The following is a 22500-nucleotide window of genomic DNA, read 5'->3' on the forward strand; positions in this document are numbered from 1 at the left end:
CAGCAACCAGAGACTGGAACAGTCAGCCACCAGAGACTGGAACAGTCAGCAACCAGAGACTGGAACAGTCAGCCACCAGAGACTGGAACAGTCAGCAACCAGAGACTGGATGCAGTGTTGTCATAATCCAATCATGAATTGAAGACATTATTTACACTCCATTGTTGGCCAATTTTTTTCCAGTTTATTTACTTCCAGTTTTTGTAAATCATTATGTATTCATTTCTGTAAATTTTTGCTCTTTAAGAACTATTTTTCTTCCATATTGAGTCATATTTAGGTAGTATCATATTTTTTGTTTGTTTGTTTGTTTGTTTGTCCTCTGTATCTTACATCCTTTTGTTTTTTGTAGTTCTGGAAGGAGTCACCCTGTGTATCACAGAGCACATTACAGGAAACTTTAGAGATTACATAATACAGTACAGAGCATATCACAGAGTACATCCCAGAGCATATTACAGAGTACCTTATATATAGCATATTACAGAGTACATTACATAGCACATTAGAGTACATAACAGGGTCCATTACATAGCACATTACATAATATATTACAGAATACGTGATCTTGTCTCCCTTGACCATAATATTCCAGGGTACCTCAATGAACTTGCCTTTCATATTTAGATTACTTTTCAATTATTTTTTTTTCATTTAATAAGATTATTTTTGTATATATTTCGTCCCAAATGAATGAAAGGAGTAGTTAAGTCTTCTTTAATCCTGCTTCTCCACCCCTAAGACCTCCGTGAGCCACAAAGAGGAGTAATTAGACCCTGCTTTGAATAGGGTGATGTGAGCTAATGATATGCAAAAGAGTAAAATGTAATTGTCATTATTTTTGATCCCGTTGGGTTGTAACTGCTTAGTCTTCCACAGTATTTCTTTGCCAGGATCATTGATAACTGATATTTGATATTATTTTATTATTTTTCTTTCTTTTTTTGCCAAAAATTGATAGTTGGGATTTTTATTGCCAGTTCGCATTTTCTGTTGATTTTATTATTATTATTATTATTATTATTATTATTATTATTATTATTATTATTAGTTTATTATTTTGTTTTTATTACTGCTATTGTTAGCGTTATTATTATTATTATTATTATTATTATTATTATTATTATTATTATTATTATTATTATTATTATTATCGTTGTTATTATTAAGTGAGTGTCTGTCTGTCTGTCTACCTCTCACAGCTCCTTATACACAAATTTTATTCATTAATTTTAGAAATTCCCGATAAGACATGACCTCTCTCTCTCTCTCTCTCTCTCTCTCTCTCTCTCTATATATATATATATATATATATATATATATATATATATATATATATATATATATATATATATATTTCCTGGAGTTTTGTGATTCAAAGTTGGCGTGTGTGAACAGCTGGCTCAGCCTGGCAGGTTCCTTTTAAAAGACGTATACTTTCCGACGTTATAATATTTCTCGGTGATTATATATCATATAATACTGCTGCTCCTATAGTGCGTTTGACGACGAAGAAACACACACACACACACACACACACACACACACACACGAGTGTACAACCCCCTCTCCCTCCGTATACAGTCACAGATGACAATGTACACACACACACTCGCACGTACACAGAACATTTTCCTAAGCCCGTGTGTGTCATGATAGAATACGACATGCCTCTCCTGTCTCGGTTCCCATGGTAACGACAGTATTGCCAGACACCATTCAACAACCACCCCCTTCCCCCCTCTGGAGGTGACCTCAGCGGTCCGGGGTGGCAACACTGCTTCACACACACACACACACACACACACACACACACACACACACACACACACACATTTACATTTATATATGTGCATATATATATATATATATATATATATATATATATATATATATATATATATATATATATATATATATATATAGATAGATAGATAGATAGATAGATAGATATAGATATGTGTGTGTGTGTGTGTGTGTGTGTGTGTGTGTGTGTGTGTTCCTATGAGTTCACGGGGAAAATGAAACACGATAAGTTCCCAAGTGCGCTTTTGTGCAATAAGCACATCATCAGGGGAGACATAAGAGAGAAATAAAAGTCAGTTGATATACAACGAAGAGACGAAGCTAGGACGCCATTTGGTAAACATGTTTACCAAATGGCGTCCTAGCTTCGTCTCTTCGATGTATGTCAACTGACTTTTGTTTCACTGTTGTGTCTCCCCTGATGATGTGATTATTACACGAAACTGCACTTGGGAACTTATCGTGTTTCATTTTTCCCGTGGACTCATAGGAATATCTTGATCACGCGCAAAATTGTGATCCTTTCCAATATATATATATATATATATATATATATATATATATATATATATATATATATATATATATATATATATATATATATATATATATATAATATGTGTGTGTGTGTGTATTTTCTTTTTTCCATAAAAAGGGAAAGTTTGAGTAGGGAGGAAGAGAGGGGGTTGGGATGGACAAGGGGATGAAGTAGGGGGAGGAGGAGGAGGGAGAGGTATGTGAAGCTTAAAAAAGAGAGAGAAAGAAAAGGCCTTTTTTTTTCTTTTTTTCTTTTTCAAAAGGTGGGAAAAGAGGGTAGCCTACATAATAGCCGAGGTGGGATGAAAGAAGGAAAAAAGAGAGAAAAATGCATAAATATGTTCGTGGAGATTAATGGCGTTTTTAGCGGGCTTTGTGTCCGAGAGGCCCGGGCCTCTCTCTCTCTCTTTCTCTCTCTCTCTCTCTCTCTGTCTCTCTCTCTCTCTCTCTGTCTCTCTCTCTCTCTCTCTCTCTCTCTCTCTCTCTCTCTCTCTCTCTCTCTCTCTCTCATTTAGGGTTGGGTGGGGAAGGTGCCCATCGCACGCACGGGTCGTGCTCAAGGGTCGTACCGTCGTGCTCAAAGGGTCTTACCGTCGTGCTCAAGGGTCGTACCGTCGTGCTCAAGGGTCGTACCGTCGTGCTCAAAGGGTCTTACCGTCGTGCTCAATGGTCGTACCGTCGTGCTCAAAGGGTCGTACCGTCGTGCTCAAGGGTCGTACCGTCGTGCTCAAGGGTCTTACCGTCGTGCTCAAGGGTCGTACCGTCGTGCTCAAGGGTCTTACCGTCGTGCTCAAGGGTTGCACCGTCGTGATCAAGGGTCGTATCATCGTGCTCAAAGGGTCGTACCGTCGTGTTTAAAGAGTAAAACCCGGAATTATAGTACAATACTGAAGCACAGTTTACCCTCTACCTTGTGTTTGGCGAGAAATAATTATAATTATGAATATTTATGATAATAATCACCATACCTCGAGCTTCATACATCTACTTACATTGCAATTATACCATATATATATATATATATATATATATATATATATATATATATATATATATATATATATATATATATATATATATATATATATAGTTATTTATGTATTATCCATGTGTATGAATATTCTCATAACCCGAATATTCTTGTACCAGAATCATGTAATATTGTTTCTCTGTGCCAAAGGTCTTTTCCTCTCTCTGTTTATGCCTGTTTCTATGTACCAGTCTGTTCCACAGTGTGTCATACCCTCTCTTTTCTCCTCTCTTGGCACGTCGCTGAACGCTGCATGGCTTGTCTGTACTCAAAGCATGGTCTGTGGTAGGGGTCTCATGCCTCTCTGTCCTCAAAGCATGGTCTGTGGTAGGGGTCTCATGCCTCTCTGTCCTCAAAGGATGGTCTGTGAGGTCTTCTGCCTCTGTACTCAAAGGATGGTCTGTGAGAAGGTCTTCTGCCTCTGTACTCAAAGGATGGTCCGTGGCAGGGTCTCATACCTCTCTGTACTCAAGGGATGGTCTTTGGTAGGGGGTCTGTCCTGATCCGTGTAGACGAGGTTCGTTAAGCGGGGGGAAAGGAAGGCCCCCCTTCGATCTCGTAGGACGGAACCACCCCACTCCACGATCCCGACCCCCTCCTCACCCCACCACCTCTGAGAGAGAGAGAGAGAGAGAGAGAGAGAGAGAGAGAGAGAGAGAGAGAGAGAAAATGTATTCCCGGGCCGGGTTCTGGGCTTATCCCTCCCCCCCCCCCCCCTCCATCACTTCACACCTGAACAATAAGTTCTTCTCTCGCCGTTTTACCTGTTCTGTGGAAAAGGCGAACTTCCCCTCCCTCTCCCACCCTACTATCTCAGCCGGTGTGTGGGAAAGTAGCAGGAGGGGAAAAAAAAAAAATTATGGGTGGAAAAAAAAGAATCGAGAACTCCAGTGGGTCGTTTTCCATAATTTTTCTGGTTGTAATCCAGGGTTGTTAAGCGGTCGATATATATATATATATATATATATATATATATATATATATATATATATATATATATATATATATATATATATATATATATATAACAACCTATGTTAAATATATAATCTGGCTATTCCACATATAAGTAATTGAATATGTAATACATATATATATATATATATATATATATATATATATATATATATATATATATATATATATATATATATATAATCCTCTGGAAATGGGAAAAATTCATTCTGATTTCATTTTCTTTCTCATTTCCACAAAAAACTAGATTTATCTCCACAAATCTACGTAAACCACTGCATTATAATTTTCTTTCCCGCTGTTAACCCTTATTTTATATCGATATTTTATATAAAAAAGAAGAAATTCCTTCTTTCCTCCCCACTTGGACTGTGTAACTGAATAAAACATTTTTTTTTTTTTGTGTGTGTGTGTGGTGGGGGGGAGGGGGTGTGGTCTTTGTGTAATGGTGGTCTCTGGTGGCCAGAGTGGTCTGTTGGTGCAGACCTGCATAATCAAGGTTGGGGGGAGAAAAAATGATCTTGGAACCGTTGATAGAAGACTTTGTTGGGATCAGGGAATTTTGGGTTTTATCATGTGTGTTGGGTTTTTTACCTGTTATGGGAAAATTCAGAGCCAAGAGTGACATATGTTTGTACTATATATATGTATATATATATATATATATATATATATATATATATATATATATATATATATATATATATATATATATATATTCCTGTTAGTCCACGGGGAAAATGAAACACGATAAGTTGTTCCCAAGTGCACTTTCGTGTAATAATCACATCATCAGGGGAGACACAAGAGAGGAATATAAGTCAGCTGATATACATCGAAGAGACGAGGCTAGGACGCCATTTGGTAAACCTCTGTTAGCAGACTGTGTCATTAATTACGTAAATTACCTTCTGATTACAAAAAATTAGATTATTTCACATGTACTACATCATAGTTCTTCTTGAGTTCAAAGATCTACATCTCATGAGTACAACCTTACCTGCCAGTCACCTGTCTTTTCCTTGAGTGAAGGAACTTATTTCTTTGAAATACAAGTGGTTCTGTGACTTGATTTTGATGAGGACAACTTTATATTTAAGTTTGAAGCACTTGTACTTTGCGTGCATTGACTTGCCCCTTGAGTGGAATCACCTACCCCTTGAAATTCATCAACCTAGTTACTTGAGCACAAGCATTTACCCCTTAAGTCACCTAAGTACAAGCCCTTATTCCTTAAGTCACTTATGTACAAGTATTTAACCCTTTAAGTCACTTGATTACAAGCCCTTATCCCTTAAGTCACTTGAGTACAAGCATTTAACCCTTTAAATCACCTAAGTACAAGCCCTTATCCCTTAAGTCACTTGAGTACGAGCATTAGCCCCTTAAGTCACTTAAGTACAAGCTCTTACCCCTTAAGTCATTTAAGTACAAGCATTAACCCCTTAAGTCACTTAAGTACAAGCATTTACCCCTTTAAGTCCATCAACTTCCCCCCCCCCCCCTTCCACCCTGACCTCACAGCTGTAAATCCACTCTGGTTTTGAACTTGCGTTTAGTAAAGAAAAAAAAAACGCGTAAATGTAAAAACGATGTAAACGCAGCCATCCCCCCCCCCCCCCCTCCATCTCTTACGTTATCTTTGATGGGTCTCCGATACGACCGTGGGAAACGCGGAACGAAACACCGGGGCCGACTCGTGTTTCCGCCAAGTTTTCCCGTAGAACCTGTCCCGCTGATTATTATGAATAGCTAGATAGATAGATAGATGGATATATAGATAAATAGATAGATGGATACGTGTATATATACGTGTGTGTGTATATATATATATATATATATATATATATATATATATATATATATATATATAGAGAGAGAGAGAGAGAGAGAGAGAGAGAGAGAGAGAGAGAGAGATACATAGATAGATAGATAGGTAGATAGACAGATATATAGATAAAGATAGCCTGACAGAGGACTACAGAATCTACTCAAGTGTGAGTACAAAGATATAGAGGTGGACGTATCGCCGGATGAGTAGATAGACAGCGGATGTAGATGGATAGATAGACGAGGTAGATCGCGTATGTCAGGGACCTCCTGAAGGCAAGTGGGCCAGGAGGACCTTAACAGACCATGACCTCCTCACGTTGGTAGATGGTCCGTCTACTGGTCTTCGGGACGGACCAGATGGTTTATATGGTGTTGGCAAGAGGGAGGGAGGGTCTGTGCGAGATCTCGTGTCGACAGACCTTAGCTGTGTGTCGGTAACGGGCTGTTAATGGCACACAGACGTAGGGCAGGTGTTGGCAGGAGGCTGTTGTCAAAGACCTTGGCAGGGTGTTGGCTGTAGGGTGGTTGGAAAGGTGTTGGTAGCAAGCTGCCAACATGGTGTTCAAAGGGGAAGTGGGTAATCGAGCACTAGTGTTGGCAGGTTGGCAGAGTGATTTACGAAACCTCGAGGCCAACTGTTGGCACAGACCTTGGTAAAAACATGTTGGCAGTTGGCCGTTGGCAAGTTGATGTGACAGAGGGCTGGCCAAGTCCATCTCCTGAATGTTGGAAGGATGGTTGGCAGCTGCGGAGACCCGTCTGACAACAGCGTTGGCTGATAGACGTCAGGATAATGCAGCGTTGCCTGGTGGTGTTGGTAAATGCGTTGGCAGGCTTGTAGCACTGCGCCTCGGTAAGCCGTTGGCAGGATTTTCATCACGCCTTTGGGAGCGTTCCAACAGCTGTTGGCAGCTGTCACTTGAGCTGCCGTTCGCGAGAAAAGCTTCCAGCTCGGAAATACAAATTGCTTTTAGGGATGAGAATGATAAGACCACGAACGGCAATGCACCCCTATGGCTTAGACGGACGGAAACTCGGGGACTGAGGTAAACTAACCTATTTAAAACACCTCAGGTAAACCCGCTGGGGTATACTAAGTATACCTCGATAATCGTGGTCACATTTACATAATGAAGTTTTAAAGGAAATTGTTTAAAAGGAATGATAATGCTGTGTTTACTCTCGTAGACATCTGGCAAATGTTAGAAACATTTCTAACATTTCTAACATTGTGTTAGATAATTCACTCTCTCTTTGTTGTTCGCTGAAGTTTACAGTGTTGGATGTCTTGAGGACGACGATACACACGACCCCTCAGGCACGACGGTACGACCCCTGTGCACGGCAGGTACGACCCCTATGCACGGCAGGTACGACCCCTGAGCACGGCAGGTACGACCCCTCAGCACGGCAGGTACGACCCATGAGCACAGCAGGTACGACCCATGAGTGTGATGGCTAGGCCATCATACTCAGGGGTCGTACCGTCGTGGTCAAGGGTCGTACCGTCGAGATCAAGGGTCGTACCGTCGTGCTCAAGGGTCGTACCGTCGTGCTCAAGGGTCGTACCGTCGTGCTCAAGGGTCGTACCGTCGTGCCCCATCGCAGCACGAAGGTCGCCCCGTGGCGTGGCGCTCCACAGGTTAAAAAGAGAGATTAAAAAAAAAAAAGTGGTCTAAGATTAATAGTTAAGATGTAAGTACGACAAGGGGTCGTTCGTGGGAACTGCAGACCCGCCTCTAAAATGCTGTTATACAAGCGCAGACTTTAACGACTGCGCTCAAATGCCTATGAATCAGGCGGTACAAAATGTTTAGCGCAACATTATCTCAAACGCTCTTGATACTTGCGGCCCCGCCTGTGTACTTGCGGCCACGCCTGAACGTGGTACTTGCGGCCCCGCCTGAGCGTGGTACTTGCGGCCCCGCCTGAGCGTGGTACTTGCGGCCCCGCCTGAGCGTGGTACTTGCGGCCCCGCCTGAGCGTGGTACTTGCGGCCCCGCCTGTGTACTTGCGGCCCCGCCTGAGCGTGGTACTTGCGGCCCCGCCTGAGCGTGGTACTTGCGGCCCCGCCTGAGCGTGGTACTTGCGGCCCCGCCTGTGTACTTGCGGCCCCGCCTGTGTACTTGCGGCCCCGCCTGAACGTGGTACTTGCGGCCCCGCCTGAGCGTGGTACTTGCGGCCCCGCCTGTGTACTTGCGGCCCCGCCTGTGTACTTGCTGCCCCGCCTGAGCGTTGTACTGCGGCCCCGCCTGAACGTGGTACTTGCCGCCCCGCCTGAGCGTGGTAGTTGCGGCCCCGCCTGTGTACTTGCGGCCCCGCCTGTGTACTTGCGGCCTCGCCTGAGCGTGGTACTTGCGGCCCCGCCTGAATGTGGTGGAAGGATTGCTTTGACGCCAATTGTCTTAGATGGTTTGAATAAGAGAGGTATACTTTAAGAATTTGCTTTGTTTTCTTATTCAAAAGGGGATTTTATATATATATATATATATATATATATATATATATATATATATATATATATATATATATATATATATATATATATATATATATATATATATGTATGTATGTATGTATGTATGTATTGAAAAGGATATCAGTTCAGCGCGTGATCAATTCTATTTTTATTGAGCCCACGGGGAATTGAAACACGGTAAGTTCCCAAGTGCACTTTCGTGTAATAATCACATCATTAGGGAAGCTACAGAAGGAAATATAACAGTCAGTTGATTATTACACTAAAGTGCACTTGGGAACTTAAATTTACTGTGAATTGCCAAGCTCATAAAACGGGTAGAGAATTTACATTCTCTCATACAGTAAATGGCATATATATATATATATATATATATATATATATATATATATATATATATATATATATATATATATATATATATATATATATATATATATTCAGTAGAATGCAGTGCACATCAGTTATTGTTTTTGTTATGATATTTTAATTCAGTAGAAATTATATTTGCTTTCAGTATTAGCGACTTTGTGTACCCCTCTCTTTTTCAGATACCTTTTCATGAAAATTTTAACATTTATTACCAGTTTTTATCTTACTGGATAAAGTGTTAAGACCATTTATCTTAATTATGATTGATAATTATAATCAAAGGTGTTACTTTACTGGGTATGGGGTAAAGAAGACGATTTATTCTTGTTTGATAACTGTGGTCGCACAACGGAATAAATTCCATCTGCTCATTTCATGCTATGTAGAGAGGAATTTTTTTCTCTCTTTTGTAATTAGAATAAACTTAAAAACCACAAAAGTTGAAGTCATGATGTCAGCATGGGTTCGAATCCCGGTTACGGCAGTAGGCCCACACCCAACCCAGGTGTTCGTCCTTCCCTTAGCTTACTAGGCTAGTCGGAGATTGAGCTCTTGGCACACACACACACACACACACACACACACACACACACACACACACACACACACACACACACACACACACACACCACTTGCCTATCCTTGATAAGACTAGGTGTGATGACCAGTCCCCTCGCGTTTGGTGCAGATCGTGGTTTCCAAACGTCCCTTATATCGAGATAACACGACCAGATAACAAGATAGCAGGACCATATGGCAAGGTGTGTATATATATATATATATATATATATATATATATATATATATATATATATATATATATATATATATATATATATATATATACATGGACAATCACATGTTTATCAAATGGCGTCCTAGCTTCGTCTCTTCGATGTATATCAACTGACTGTTATATTCCTCTTTTGTGTCTCCCCTGATGATGTGATTATTACATGAAAGTGCACTTGGGAACTTTTCGTGTTTCATTTTCCCCGTGGACTCATAGGAATATATATATTATATATATATATATATATATATATATATATATATATATATATGATATCAGTTTTTTATCAGTATACATATGATATGATAACAGTTTCTTTTATCAGCTTCCGGAAGTGATATTCTCTCGCTATCACAGGTCAGATATGGTGAGCTACTGTTTCGCCCGTTAACTTAGTTACTTATAGATATCACATTCTGTTGTAGCCTCGGCCGAAAAGTTAGCAGTTATCTCTCTTATCAGACGCCCGATATGTCACAGTTGTGCCGCCCGGCCCCCTTGCCTTAGGTGTTGGGGAGTGGATCACGCAGTGTGTGATGAAGATATCAGAGGCAGATTGCACGCTATCTCGGTTTCAGGACCCCATGTGTAGCATCTTTCCTGTAATAGTTTATATGAGTAGATGTATACATTTGGATGTCGGATTTATGGGATTTTTATTGTCTCCGTTTGATCCTCGGAGAACGACGGTACGACCCCTTGAGCACCACGGTACGAACCCTTGAGCACGACGGTACGACCCCTTGAGCACGACGGTACGACCCTTGAGCAAGGCAGTACGACCCATTAACACGATCGTACAACCCTTGAGCACGACGGTACGACCCTTAAACATAACGGTACGACCCTTGAGCACGACGGTACGACCCTTGACCACAACAGTTACGACCATGTAAATTCTATATTAAAAATTCCCTATCGTTTATCCCCTTTTCCGTCTCATTTTATGGGATCCCCTCCCCTCCCCTGCCCCTCACAACTCAGAGAATCCGTCGTGAGCTTTGTGAGGTCAAATATAGACACGACCTCACCGTCCAGTGTGATCTGATATCGACGGAGGGAAAAAGAAATATATATCCCGCTCAAAAAAAAAAAAAAAAAGGGCCGATTTTGCGTGGACGAAGGCGCCCGGCCATGTTTGGAGCGGGCGCCGGGAAAAGTGGGAGGGTAAAGGGGAAGGGCTGCGCCCTCCCCTCCCAGAAACACTGAGGCCTGATTTGCATATCGGAATTTTCATTCTAAAGTTCTGGTTTTCTTTTTTTCTCGATGAAAGGAGTGTTCCGTGCGGCGCTCTGGCCCCGCCGCATGCTGCCGTCGGCCGCATGCGACGTCGTGCGGGGCGTGTGGTGAGGGTCAGCACCGCATGTAGGGGGTGAATAAGAGGGGAGAGTTGGGGAAAGTGGCGAGGAAGGGTAATGCCCCAGCGACGTGGGTGGAGCTTGACTGCCGAGTATGCAAAGTGGTGTACACACACACACACACACACACACACACACACACACACACACACACACACACACACACACACACACACGTACACACACACACACACACACACACACACACACACACACACACACGTACACACACACACACACACACACACACACACACACACACACACCTAGCCAGCCAGGCAGCCGTTGTAAAATTAGCGAACCCGACAATCTCTTTGGCACATCCCTCCAAACACCCCCCCCCCCACACACACTCCCTTCCCCTCCACACCCCCTTCTCTCCCTCTCTCTTCCCCCACCCCACCTTCCTTCCTTCCTACCCTCCCTCCCTCCCCCAACCAACCTCCCCACTCTCTCTCTCTCTCTCTCTCTCTCTCTCTCTCTCTCTCTCTCTCTCTCTCTCTCTCTCTCTCTCTCTCTCTCTCTCTCTCTCACTTGGTATGCTGGTATTGGTTCCTCGTTTGCATATCCCCCCCTCTCTCACTCTCTCTCCCTCCCTCCCCCTCCTCTCCTCTCCCCGCCCTACGTCTTCCTCTCCCCTCTCCCCAGGCAGGGGAGTCTTGGTGGCCCCTCCCTCTCTCTCGCTCATGTGGCGTCTGGCCTCCCATCTTACCTGCCCCTCTTTCATTTTCTCTCTACTCCTGTAAACAACCCACACCCCCACTCCCCGTTTTCACTCGTTTATCCCTTTTGTAGATGGATGGATTCGTCGAAGCGGTTAGCGGTCACGCGTTGCGGGTGCGGAGCGGCTACGAACATCCCTCAGTGAATGCTAGATACATTCTATCATCAATACACATCATCTGCTCGTGGGTCCGCATTATGTCCCCAATTTCTTCTCCAACCCGTCACTCCACCTCTACAGGACCTGTCTTCCCCATTTCATGGACAGGTCTATGATGCTCTCTGTACTCCATTTCGTCCACACCCCATTTTCCCATTTTGTCTAGAAGTCTGTCTCTCTTCCCCCCATCCCTCACCCCATCTCGTCCGTAAGCTCCATCCCCATTTCGTCCCCAGGCTTCCCCACCCATTACCATTCGCAAGAGGCCCCATTCGCCAATTCGTCTACGGTTTGGGGACGGGTCCCATACCCTATTTCCTTTACAGATCCCCCATTCCCATTCCCTATTTTTGACCCCGTTCGTGGTTGGGGAAGGTGCGGAGAGCAGCTCTCTCTCTCTCTCTCTCTCTCTCTCTCTCTCTCTCTCTCTCTCTCTCTCTCTCTCTCTCTCTCTCTCTCTCTCTCTCTCTCTCTAGAAAGGTTTACTTTATCTGCCAAGTCTTTATTTGTATCGTGTTAGTGTGTGTTGCTTCTCCCATCGCAGAGTGATCTTCCTAACCAATCTTTCTTTCTTTTCCCCCCACTCCTTTCCTTTATTTACGGTCAGGTATCGTTTACAGCTCGGATAGTCTCGGGTGGTGATCGGGTATCGTAAATAGCTTCTCGCCCTGCACAGCGATCGGGGGTATCGTAAAATAGCTTCCCCCTACACAGAGATCGGGTATCGTGAATTGCTTCCCTCTACACAGCGATCGGGTATCGTAGGTGTTCTTAATGCAGCTATCGCGGGGGGGGGGGGGGGGGTTATTGTCGTACGCAAGACGTATATATATATTTTTTGTCTTGTTTTTGAATCATTATTTTCATTAGCACAGTGACATGGCTATCGCAGAGCTCTCTGGGGTCCAGACGATGCCTGCGACGATGGCTGAGAAACAGCACCAACACCTGTTCTTCCTACCTGTAGCAGAGGTGTGAGGTGCGTCCTTCGCCAGGTGTGAGAAACAGGTGTGCACACCTGCCCTCCATACCTGTAGCAGAGGTGTGAGGTGCGTCCTTCGCCAGGTGTGAGAAACAGGTGTGCACACCTGCCCTCCATACCTGTGGCAGAGGTGTGAGATGCGTCCTACGCCAGGTGTGACAAACAGGTGTGTTAGAACGTGAGCCGAAGCAGGTGTGTGAGGAAGTCATGTATATGTATTGTGGTGGAAGGTGTGTAGGAGGAGTACCAGACATACCTGTCCCTCATACCTGCAGTAGATATGAGGTGTGTGTGCATGTGTGTGTGTGTCCTCCCCCCTCACCCTGCGACAGGTGTGTGAGGTGTAGGTGTGTGTGTGTGTGTGTCCTACCCCCCTCCCCCCTCACCCTGCGACAGGTGTGTGAGGTGTAGGTGTGTGTGTGTGTGTGTGTGTCCTCCCCCCTCACCCTGCGACAGGTGTGTGAGGTGTAGGTGTGTGTGTGTGTGTGTGTGTGTGTAGGGGGAGGTGAGGAGGTAAATCATTCGTTCCTTAACCGTGGTGTTTACGTAAACCGGGGCACGTCGGGGGGGGGGGGGGGGGGGGTATCTCACGCTATTTCCCCCTCCACGCTTATGAATCCTGTGTCGTTTACCTTGGCCGTTGCGTCGCCCTGATAACGACAACAGATCCACCCTTCCCCCCCCCCCCACTCTGTCCGTCCCCCCTGGCCCACCCCCACCCAACCCCCCCTTTCCCCTTCAGCGCAGCCCCGTGGTAAGGGCCACCACCCGGGGGGGGGGGGAGCTACGTTCGAGGATGCGTCTCTCCCTCCCCGACCTGACGTGCGACCAGCGCCGCCCCCCCGCGTGCGACGCGATGGCGCATCATCCACGTAAACACGTCGCAGGGAGGGTGGATGGGGAGGGGGGGGGGGGTAGTAGTAGTAGAGGAGCGGCGAGGCGCGTCGGCGGGCGGCCTGAAGCGCTTCGTCAGGGGCGGGATCGTAGCGATGACCGTCGGACGAACACACCCCCCCACCCCCCACCCCCTCTCCCCAGTTCGTTACGAGAGCATCAAGCAAGCGATTTGGTGGGTTGCGGGTTGGGGAGTGGGGAATGGGGGGGGGACTTAATTGAGGGGTGGGGGAGTCCTAGACGCGGGGTGTAGTTGGGGGGTGAGGGGGAGGAGGGGTGTTGTTACGACGGGTTCTGACTGGGGAAATGATGGGGGGAGGGTTCAAGACTGGTTCAGGCGCGGGGTGTAGAGATGAGAGAGAGAGAGAGAGAGAGAGAGAGAGAGAGAGAGAGAGAGAGAGAGAGAGAGAGAGAGAGAGAGAGAGAGAGAGAGAGACGATGGGAAGGGGAGATGATGGGGCGTGGTGGTGGTGGGGGGGAAGGTGCTTGGCTGGGGGAGATGAGCAAAGGGGGGGGGGGTATTGTGACGGATGACAGTGACGCGTGCAGGTGGCTCGTGACGCTGAAGTGTTACGGTGACGGGTGTCACTGCATTGTTACGGTGGTTGGTTACAGCGAAAGGTGCCGCTAACGTGTTACAGCGATCAGGATTACAGTAAAGGATGGCGTTGGCGTGTTACGAGGATCAGCGTTACAGTCAAGGGTTACGTAGAAAGTGTTACGGTGCCCAGGTTACAGAAATGGGTTACAGAAACCCGTACTATAACATGTTACAGTGGTTGGTTACTGTAATGGTTTACGGTGACGCTTTCCAGGGACCTGTTGTGATAGGTTACAGTGACCTCTTACAGTGGAGGGTGATACAAATGCGTTACAGGGACTCTTTAGGGGCATCTCTTACAGTGACGGATTACAGTTATGGACTTAGGGTTACAGGTATGGACTAAAGTAACGGATTACTAGGAAGGGTTACAGATATGGATTACAGTGAAGGAGAGATACAGTGACGCTTTATAGGGACTCGTTACGAAGATGGGCTACAGTGATAGGTTACAGCGATACTCTGCAGTGAACTGTTACAGTGAAGGTGGGGTACAAAGAGTAGATCACAGGTAGTGGGGTACAGTAACGGGTTACAGCACCGGGAAGGACTGTGCTTTTGTTCCCAGCAATCACAAAATAAACTTTTTATTTTTTAAATAATAAACTTTGTGTTTTCTGGTATTTTCTCCAAAGTTTCACGATGAATAAATTCTGTTTATTTACTTGTTATTAATAAACAAACACGTAAACAATTATCATATAATGATAAAGAAATTAATTGATAACTTACGAATGTTATATATATATATATATATATATATATATATATATATATATATATATATATATAATGTATATATATATATATATTCTGAAGAATAGATTATATTTTCAGAAGGAATTATGTAATCTGAAGAATAAATTATACAATCTCAACAAGAACACAAGTTGCATATTTTGCAGAGACTACGATGTTTAAAAAATCAATTTATATTTTAAGAGGAAAAAATTGGCCGACCTCGTAAGATATAGTCATGAACGTCATGTCTGACTTATTTATCGCGTTGTTTATCGCATTGTCATCCTCTTAATTACCTTAAGATAGGAGAATGTGAAATTGCTTTAAACTGCAGATTGGTCTGTGCGTTTTGTAAAAACTGGGAAAGATAAAATCAACACCAAATTGATGTCGTCTTCTTGCAAAATAGAACACCATGGGTGGAGAGAAATGATATAGAAGGAATCTCGTGGAACTTCTAAGAGAGAGTAAGCTCCATCATAGGCTAAAGAGAAGGGTAGACAGATTGCGCGTTCCTAGACTGCCAGAAAGCGTTTGACACTGTATCGCATCGGAGGCTGGTAAAGAAGGTGGACATTCAGGCAGGAACGAGAGCTGGGAGGGTGGGTTGACGACTTTGATAGACCAAAACGTTTTCTAAGTGGAAACAGAAAGAACAGACGTCAGAGGAACGTTCTCGATACATGCTGGAGTTACTAGTGGTGTTCCGCAAGGCTGGGTCTTGCAACCACCGCATTTCTTCACCTGCGTAAATAACCCACCCCTCCAAAAAAAAAAAAAAAAAAAAAAAGGAACCACAATCATGACTGAATATATATTATCCAGATGATGCCAAGGTCATGAAGGCGATAGAAAACAGGGAAGAAGAAAACATGATGAGGATTGCCACATCTCACAGGGGAACCCTGACAGAATCCAGAGCTGGTCCCATGTTGTTCAAGTCCAAGAAGAGACGTCTGAAGCGAAGGAAATGGAGTTGAGGGAAGAATAGGGGCATTACGAAAATCGTCCAACTGAACTAGGATACAGGACTGTTAAAAGGGGGGGACTTTAGCGGAGGGGTGGGATGGGGTGAGGGTCGACATTATACCTGACCTTGAGGTCAGAGCTCCATCGTAGGATAGGTAAATAAAAAAGGAGACTGACTGGCCAGTGGATAATGTTGGGGCTGTATTCACACCTTCATGGTTCTGGACATGTTCAGTGAGGGAGGCTACTCAGAGCCCATTTCAGACCTGGACTGGACCACGATTCTCGGGTTTCGCCACCTTGCTTCAAAGAAGCACAAGAGAACTTAGAGAGAAGGTCCGGAGGAGGTCCGTCAAAGGACCGGGAGAGGTGAGTTAAAAGCGAGAATTCGGAAGCCGAAATTTTTACCCATTTATAGAAGACAGAAGAGGTACGGGGAGACTCGCCAACGAATGAGTTTACGAATGAGAGTTTCGCGTTGCCAGAAGTGACCAGCAGTGCTTCTAGAGATGCAGAGGATAGAGGGACCGGAGTCAGCAGTGAACAGTGCTTCGAAGAACCAGGGGCCAGAACGCGAGAGTGAACAGTGAACTTGATCAGAAAGACGTCAACAACTACATGTTCAAATTCACCTAGGAAATGGACGATTACAAGTGAGTGAGTGAGGGAATTTGGATGTTGATAATGTACACGAGTTTGATAAGATGTGAGATAGAGAAAGTTCAAAAAAGAGATAAGGGGAGGAGAGGGGGGTAGTACAGCGAGTGTGGGGGAAACCCACCCCCCCTGCTTACCCCACGAGTGTGGGGGAAACCACCACACACCCCCCTTACCCCACAAGTGTGGGGGAAACCCACCGACCCCCCTCTTCCCCTCCCTCCTGTACTGTCCAAATAGGTAATTACTGTAACTCTTACCTTAGGGTCGTGGGGGGGGGGGGAGGCTGTACATGGCGGGTGGGAGGGGGGAGGGGGGGTGTCAGTGCCACCATTAAAGGTGCCAATCACTTGAGGTGTTCATGCGAGGCGAGGCACTGCTGCCTCTCAGGTGCCAAGTTCCCGGGTCTGGTGCCTCTCTCTCTCTCCCCCTCCCCACCCCACCCATCACCCCCCCACCACCGCCTCCCCTCACGACCCCTCCCCTCACCCCCCCCTGCTACTCACTACTACCTCTCCTCCTCATTCCCCTCGCTACACCTCCCCCCTCCCGCACTGCCATCACCCCTCTCCCCTCACTTCGCCTCTCTTGTCACCCTTCCTTTCCACCCTCCTCCCATCTCCCCTCCCCCCAATACAGACTTCCCCCTTCCCTCTCCCCCCCCCCCCCCCTGCTACCTGGCAGTAGACGCTGTTATTATTAATCAACGATGTGAGGTAATTCCCTACCCCCCCCCCCCCCCAAACCTACTCCCCATTCCCCATCCCCCATCCCCCATTCCCCATCCCCCTCGGCTATTTAGGGTAAAGGAAGAGGTGCTAAGTGACGCCTGCTCGCCTATCCCCTACACCTTACCCCTCCCCACGCCCCTTCCTCCTCCAGCAACAACACACACACACACACACACACACACACACACACACACACACACAGCTAACCATTTAGTTGGTCTCAGGTATATTTAAGGTTCATTAATACCTCTTTATCTCCAGATCCCCGCCTGGCAAGGGACTGTGGGAGAGGGAGAGGGAGAGAGTAGAGAGGGAGAGGGAGAGAGTAGAGAGGGAGAGGGGGAGAGTAGAGAGGGAGAGGAAGAAGTGGGTAGGGGGAGAGTAAAAGTGAGAGTGGAAGACAAAGAAAGTGAGACTTATCAAGGATAGTGGTGGTGTTGGTGTTGGAGAAGGAGAGGGGGTTGTTGGTGCTGAATGGTGGTGGTAAGGGGGGGGGATGCACTGGCGTTGGAGAAAGTGTAGGGAGATGTTGTAGTGTTGGAGGAAGTAAGAGGAAGATTTCATTTGTTGGAGAGGAGATGGTGGTGTTGGAGAGCAGAAGGTGGTAGTATTGGAGAGGGGAAGATGATAGTGTTGGAGGAGGGATGAGGATAGTCTTGGAGAAGGTCGAGGTGTTGGTGGTCTAGGATGAGGGAGGACATTATGGTGGTGAAGAAAGGAGTGGACATGATGGAGAGGAAGGGAGAGAGACAGCAACTTTGGTGGGGGATGTGTTGGAGATGGGAGAGTGGGAGGAAGATATGAGGGTTTTTTTTGGGCGGGGGATGGAAGAAGGAGGGGGAGGGAGGGTGGAAGGGAAGAAGGAGGGAGGGAGCAGACATGTCTCGGTTGCACACCATTGGCAAGGTTAACTAGATGGCAGGACGGGTGAGGGCGTGTGCCCGCGTCAGGTGATGGATAGCCTCCTCCTCCGGGGAGGGAGGGAGGGGGGGTAGATAAGGTGAGGGGAAGGGGTTGGGGGGAAGGTTAGACGGGTGAGGGAGAGGTGTGCGCGGGAGTCACGTGTTACGGGGGAGCGTGACGCTACGTGACGAGCTTAGCCACTGGAGGACAGTAATTGTGCGTCCAAAGGTCGTAATCGATATAGATGGAGACAGGATGGTAAAGTAGAAGGCTCCTCTCCACCCACCACTGTAGATGGAGAGAGGATAGCAAAGTAGAAGGCCCCTCCCCACTCACCACTATAGATGGAGACAGGATGGGTAAAGTAGAAGGCTCCTCCCGACCCTCCACTATAGATGGAGACCTGACGGTACAGCAGAAGGCTCCTCCCCACCCACCACTCCCTCCGACACATAAACCAGATGAAAAATAGCAATATAGAAAGAATATACTGACGTGGAAATTCTATAGGAAACTGCGATATAAATTGGTGTGAGTTGTCAAAATAATTTAGAATTAAAAGAGAAACTATTAGATCTCTTCAAAATCTGTACTGTTTTAGAAAAAAAAAGTATAACAGACATGAGATCTCCAAGTATGCCTTCATAACGTTTATTTCTAAGCGTTGGATTTGGTTTTGTTGATCATCTCTGTATGCGTTCCAATTTTTCATCTCTGAATCGAGTTGCATGATCAGAACTGAACAGCCTGTTCAGAATTGTGTCTTGGTTCGATGTGTTACGTTTGTGGCTTTGAATCTGAACATTCTGTTGTCCTTAGCATACGCAATTATGCATTGATTAGCGCATTTTCGGTCGTAACTGATGATTACTTCAAGGTCTTTCTATTTCTGCATTTGATAATGGCCTGCTGAGCATGTCTTAACCACCGTGTGTAGGTAGTCAAAACGCCCCCCCCCCCCCTCGCTCCCTCTTTACCCAAGGGTTCGACTCCACTTACACGAGAGAGAAAAAAAAAAACATGAAAAACACGACCATGTTCCGCACGGCGCAGAGAGCGACAGCGGAAAACGACCACTCTCTCTCTCTCTCTCTCTCTCTCTCTCTCTCTCTCTCTCTCTCTCTCTCTCTCTCTCTCTCTCTCTCTCTCTCCCTCCACCTCTCCTGCAAGATCCGCAGCCGGAGACGACAGAAGACGACGAACCCCTCCACCACCCCTCCACCACTCCTTTTCGTCTCGGGAGTCGCGCATCGACGACAACATTACACACGAGTAGCTCCCGACGCTGCCAGGGAGAGAGAGAGAGAGAGAGAGAGAGAGAGAGAGAGAGAGAGAGAGAGAGAGAGAGAGAGAGAGTTAGCTTTGATCTTGAGATAGATGATCGTCTGTTAAGTTCACGAAAACGGAGAACATTATCAGCGACAGGTATATCTAGATGGGGGTGTGGTTTTTGTCTGTGTGTGTGTGTGTGTGTGTGTGTGTGTGTGTGTGTGTATGTCAGAGAGAGAGAGAGAGAGAGAGAGAGAGAGAGAGAGAGAGAGAGAGAGAGAGAAGCAAGGTCTCTCTCTCTCTCTCTCTCTCTCTCTCTCTCTCTCTCTCTCTCTCTCTCTCTCTCTCTCTCTCTCTCTCCTCTGCTCACCTCTCCAACACAAGGAAACACCCAAACCAGCAGTGACAGACACCCTTTTACACCACCACTTCTTCCTTCTCCCACCACCCATCACCACACCACCCATATACCTTATCCCCCATTCCCCACCACCACAGCGCGCCACCCCATTGTCAGAACCCACCACACCCCCTTTGCGACATGATTCAGTCGGGTTATTGGACGACCAACCCCTGGGTCCTCCACCAGTTAAATTTTCATATGTGGTCCTTCGCTTCTGGTGCTGCTGCTGCTGGCCCCCCTCCCTCCTCCCTCGTCCTCCTCTGAGGGGAGGTCTGGGGGGGCGACGTCCCCTACCCCCAACAGACACCAGACCCCCCCCCCCCCCCTCGACGCACCGACCACCGAATTTTTACGAGGCCGGGAAGTCGCAGGGTGGAATTTTCAAGATTATCTCCCAACACATTACAACATAATAAAACCAGGACTCAGGTGTGCTGGATGCCTCCCCCTGCCCTCCGCCCCCCTTCACCTCTTCCCCCTTTTCCCCTCTCACGGGGTAGCTCTTCTCCCTACCCTTCTCCTCTAGGGGCGGCCTGCTCTCCCCTCCTTAGTGACCTCCCCCTTTCCCCTCAGAGACCCTTTTCCTTCCTAGGTTCTCTGCCCATAGCTGCTCCCTCCACCTCCTCCTAGCTTCTCTCCCTTTACCCCTTAACTCCCCTTTCCCTTTCCCCTTCAGATGTATCCTTCTAGTGAGCCCCTTATCCCTTGAGACCCCTTTCCTCTCTAGATACATTACCCTTAGCTCCCCCCTCCCCTCCTCTTCCTCCAAGCTTTTTTCCCTTTAGTTTCCCCTTTATCCCTTAGCTCCCTTTCCCCTTAACGTATTGGGGATTGTGGTATTTCATCCAAAAGGGAGAGTGTTATAACGACCAATCCTCGATTGGCTGGACACCAGAAGGAAAGTGTGGGAAGCGGCTGCCAAATGTAGTGTGAGCCAAGGGCCCCAAGTCTTCGACGCTGGGACGCGGCCGCGGACAGATCTGGAGACCAGGGGCCGAAATGATACCTGTAGCATAGGGAAGAGGGATACAGCATAACGGTGGAGGGAGAGGGAGAGGGATTGGCTTGAAGAGGGTTGATATGGTGGGAGGGATTTTGATTTTATTCCCGCCCCAAAGAGAGGGGTGGAGGATGATCCACTTTAGGTAAGCGTTTTAGACCACTGGAAATAAAAAAAAAAAAAAGTAGGTGCTTTTGGATAAGTGCGGGTCCAATCCAACGTCCCCATTCAGCTCTAAGGAGAAGCAAGTGATTTGATATTCATCACGTAGGATAGCCCTAGGCAAAGGAGAGTGTAAGGCTATGTCTTGCATGTGTTTAAAATGTTGGAGGCTTGAATTGTAAAATGCTTTAGAATGTGCTTGAAGCAGTAACTCCCATGTAATTGGAATGTCTCCCATGTGAAGATTATATTCGAATCATCAGAAGTTGGGTTCTTTTACAGTTTCCTCCCACATACGGATCATATGAGGGGCTCTGGGGGCCATGATATGAGTCTTGCATGTATGTGTGGAGACGCGTGGAGTCCGAGGTGTGTGTGTGTGTGTGTGTGTGTGTTTGGAGTGTCAGTTATCCCCAGACCCCTACACTAGCTTGAGTGGCTTCACCATGTGTGGAGGCAATCCCCCATACATGAGTTAGCAGGCTTGGATATTGTGTGGTTCATCCCCACGTCAGACGACGAGGCTGGGGTGTGTAGTGGAGGTGGGGGTTTGGAATCCCCTTGAGCTGGAGGACCAGATTCCCGCAAGTAGATAGATATATAGATAGATGTACACTGGCATAGATAGATGTGTACTGATAGTGTACATGATAGGGTCCTCGTGTACACAGAGGCCCTTCGTGTGTACGTAGGGGACTCGTGTACGTTTGCCTCGTTGATGTGTACGTCTGTTCGTCGCGACCCGATGGCGAGTGGCCATCGAAGCCCCGACGTGGTTAGCGTTGTTAGAGGTCTTAGTAAGGTGATTAAGGAAGGCACGTGTTGCCAGGTGAGGTGTGCCTTTCATTAACCCCCGGTCTCTGTCTCCCCCAGGTAATGATGAGCGCCGCTGAGGGGGTGAGTCGCGCCCTGACGGGGGGCCAGCAGCCCCTCATGACACCCCCGGCCGTCACCCCGCCCCGCCCAGAGCCCCCGTCTCCCCCCTTCCCCAGCCCCCCGTCCTCGGCCTTCCCCGCCTTCTCCAGCCCCTTCAGCGTGGCCAGCATGATCCCCAGTGGGCGTGGCCTGAGCCTCCGCCCCACCCACACGGGTTCCCCACTACCCATGGAGGTGGGCGACCTG

General features: G+C 46.6%; 1 protein-coding gene across 3 annotated transcripts in view; it reads left to right on the plus strand.

Moving 5' to 3' along the window:
• The window catches only part of LOC139746255 (uncharacterized), a 367928-nt gene that overhangs the window by 123957 nt on the left and 221471 nt on the right, over positions 1-22500 (plus strand). For all 3 annotated transcript variants that reach the window (XM_071657280.1, XM_071657278.1, XM_071657277.1), the window contains exon 2: positions 22252-22500. This exon is cut by the window's right edge and continues 718 nt beyond it. In XM_071657280.1, coding sequence (XP_071513381.1) covers positions 22255-22500 — 246 coding nt within the window. In that variant the 5' untranslated portion in view covers positions 22252-22254. The remainder of the gene's footprint in view (positions 1-22251) is intronic.

This window comes from Panulirus ornatus, chromosome 64, assembly GCF_036320965.1.
Source record: "Panulirus ornatus isolate Po-2019 chromosome 64, ASM3632096v1, whole genome shotgun sequence".
Taxonomy (NCBI): domain Eukaryota; kingdom Metazoa; phylum Arthropoda; class Malacostraca; order Decapoda; family Palinuridae; genus Panulirus; species Panulirus ornatus.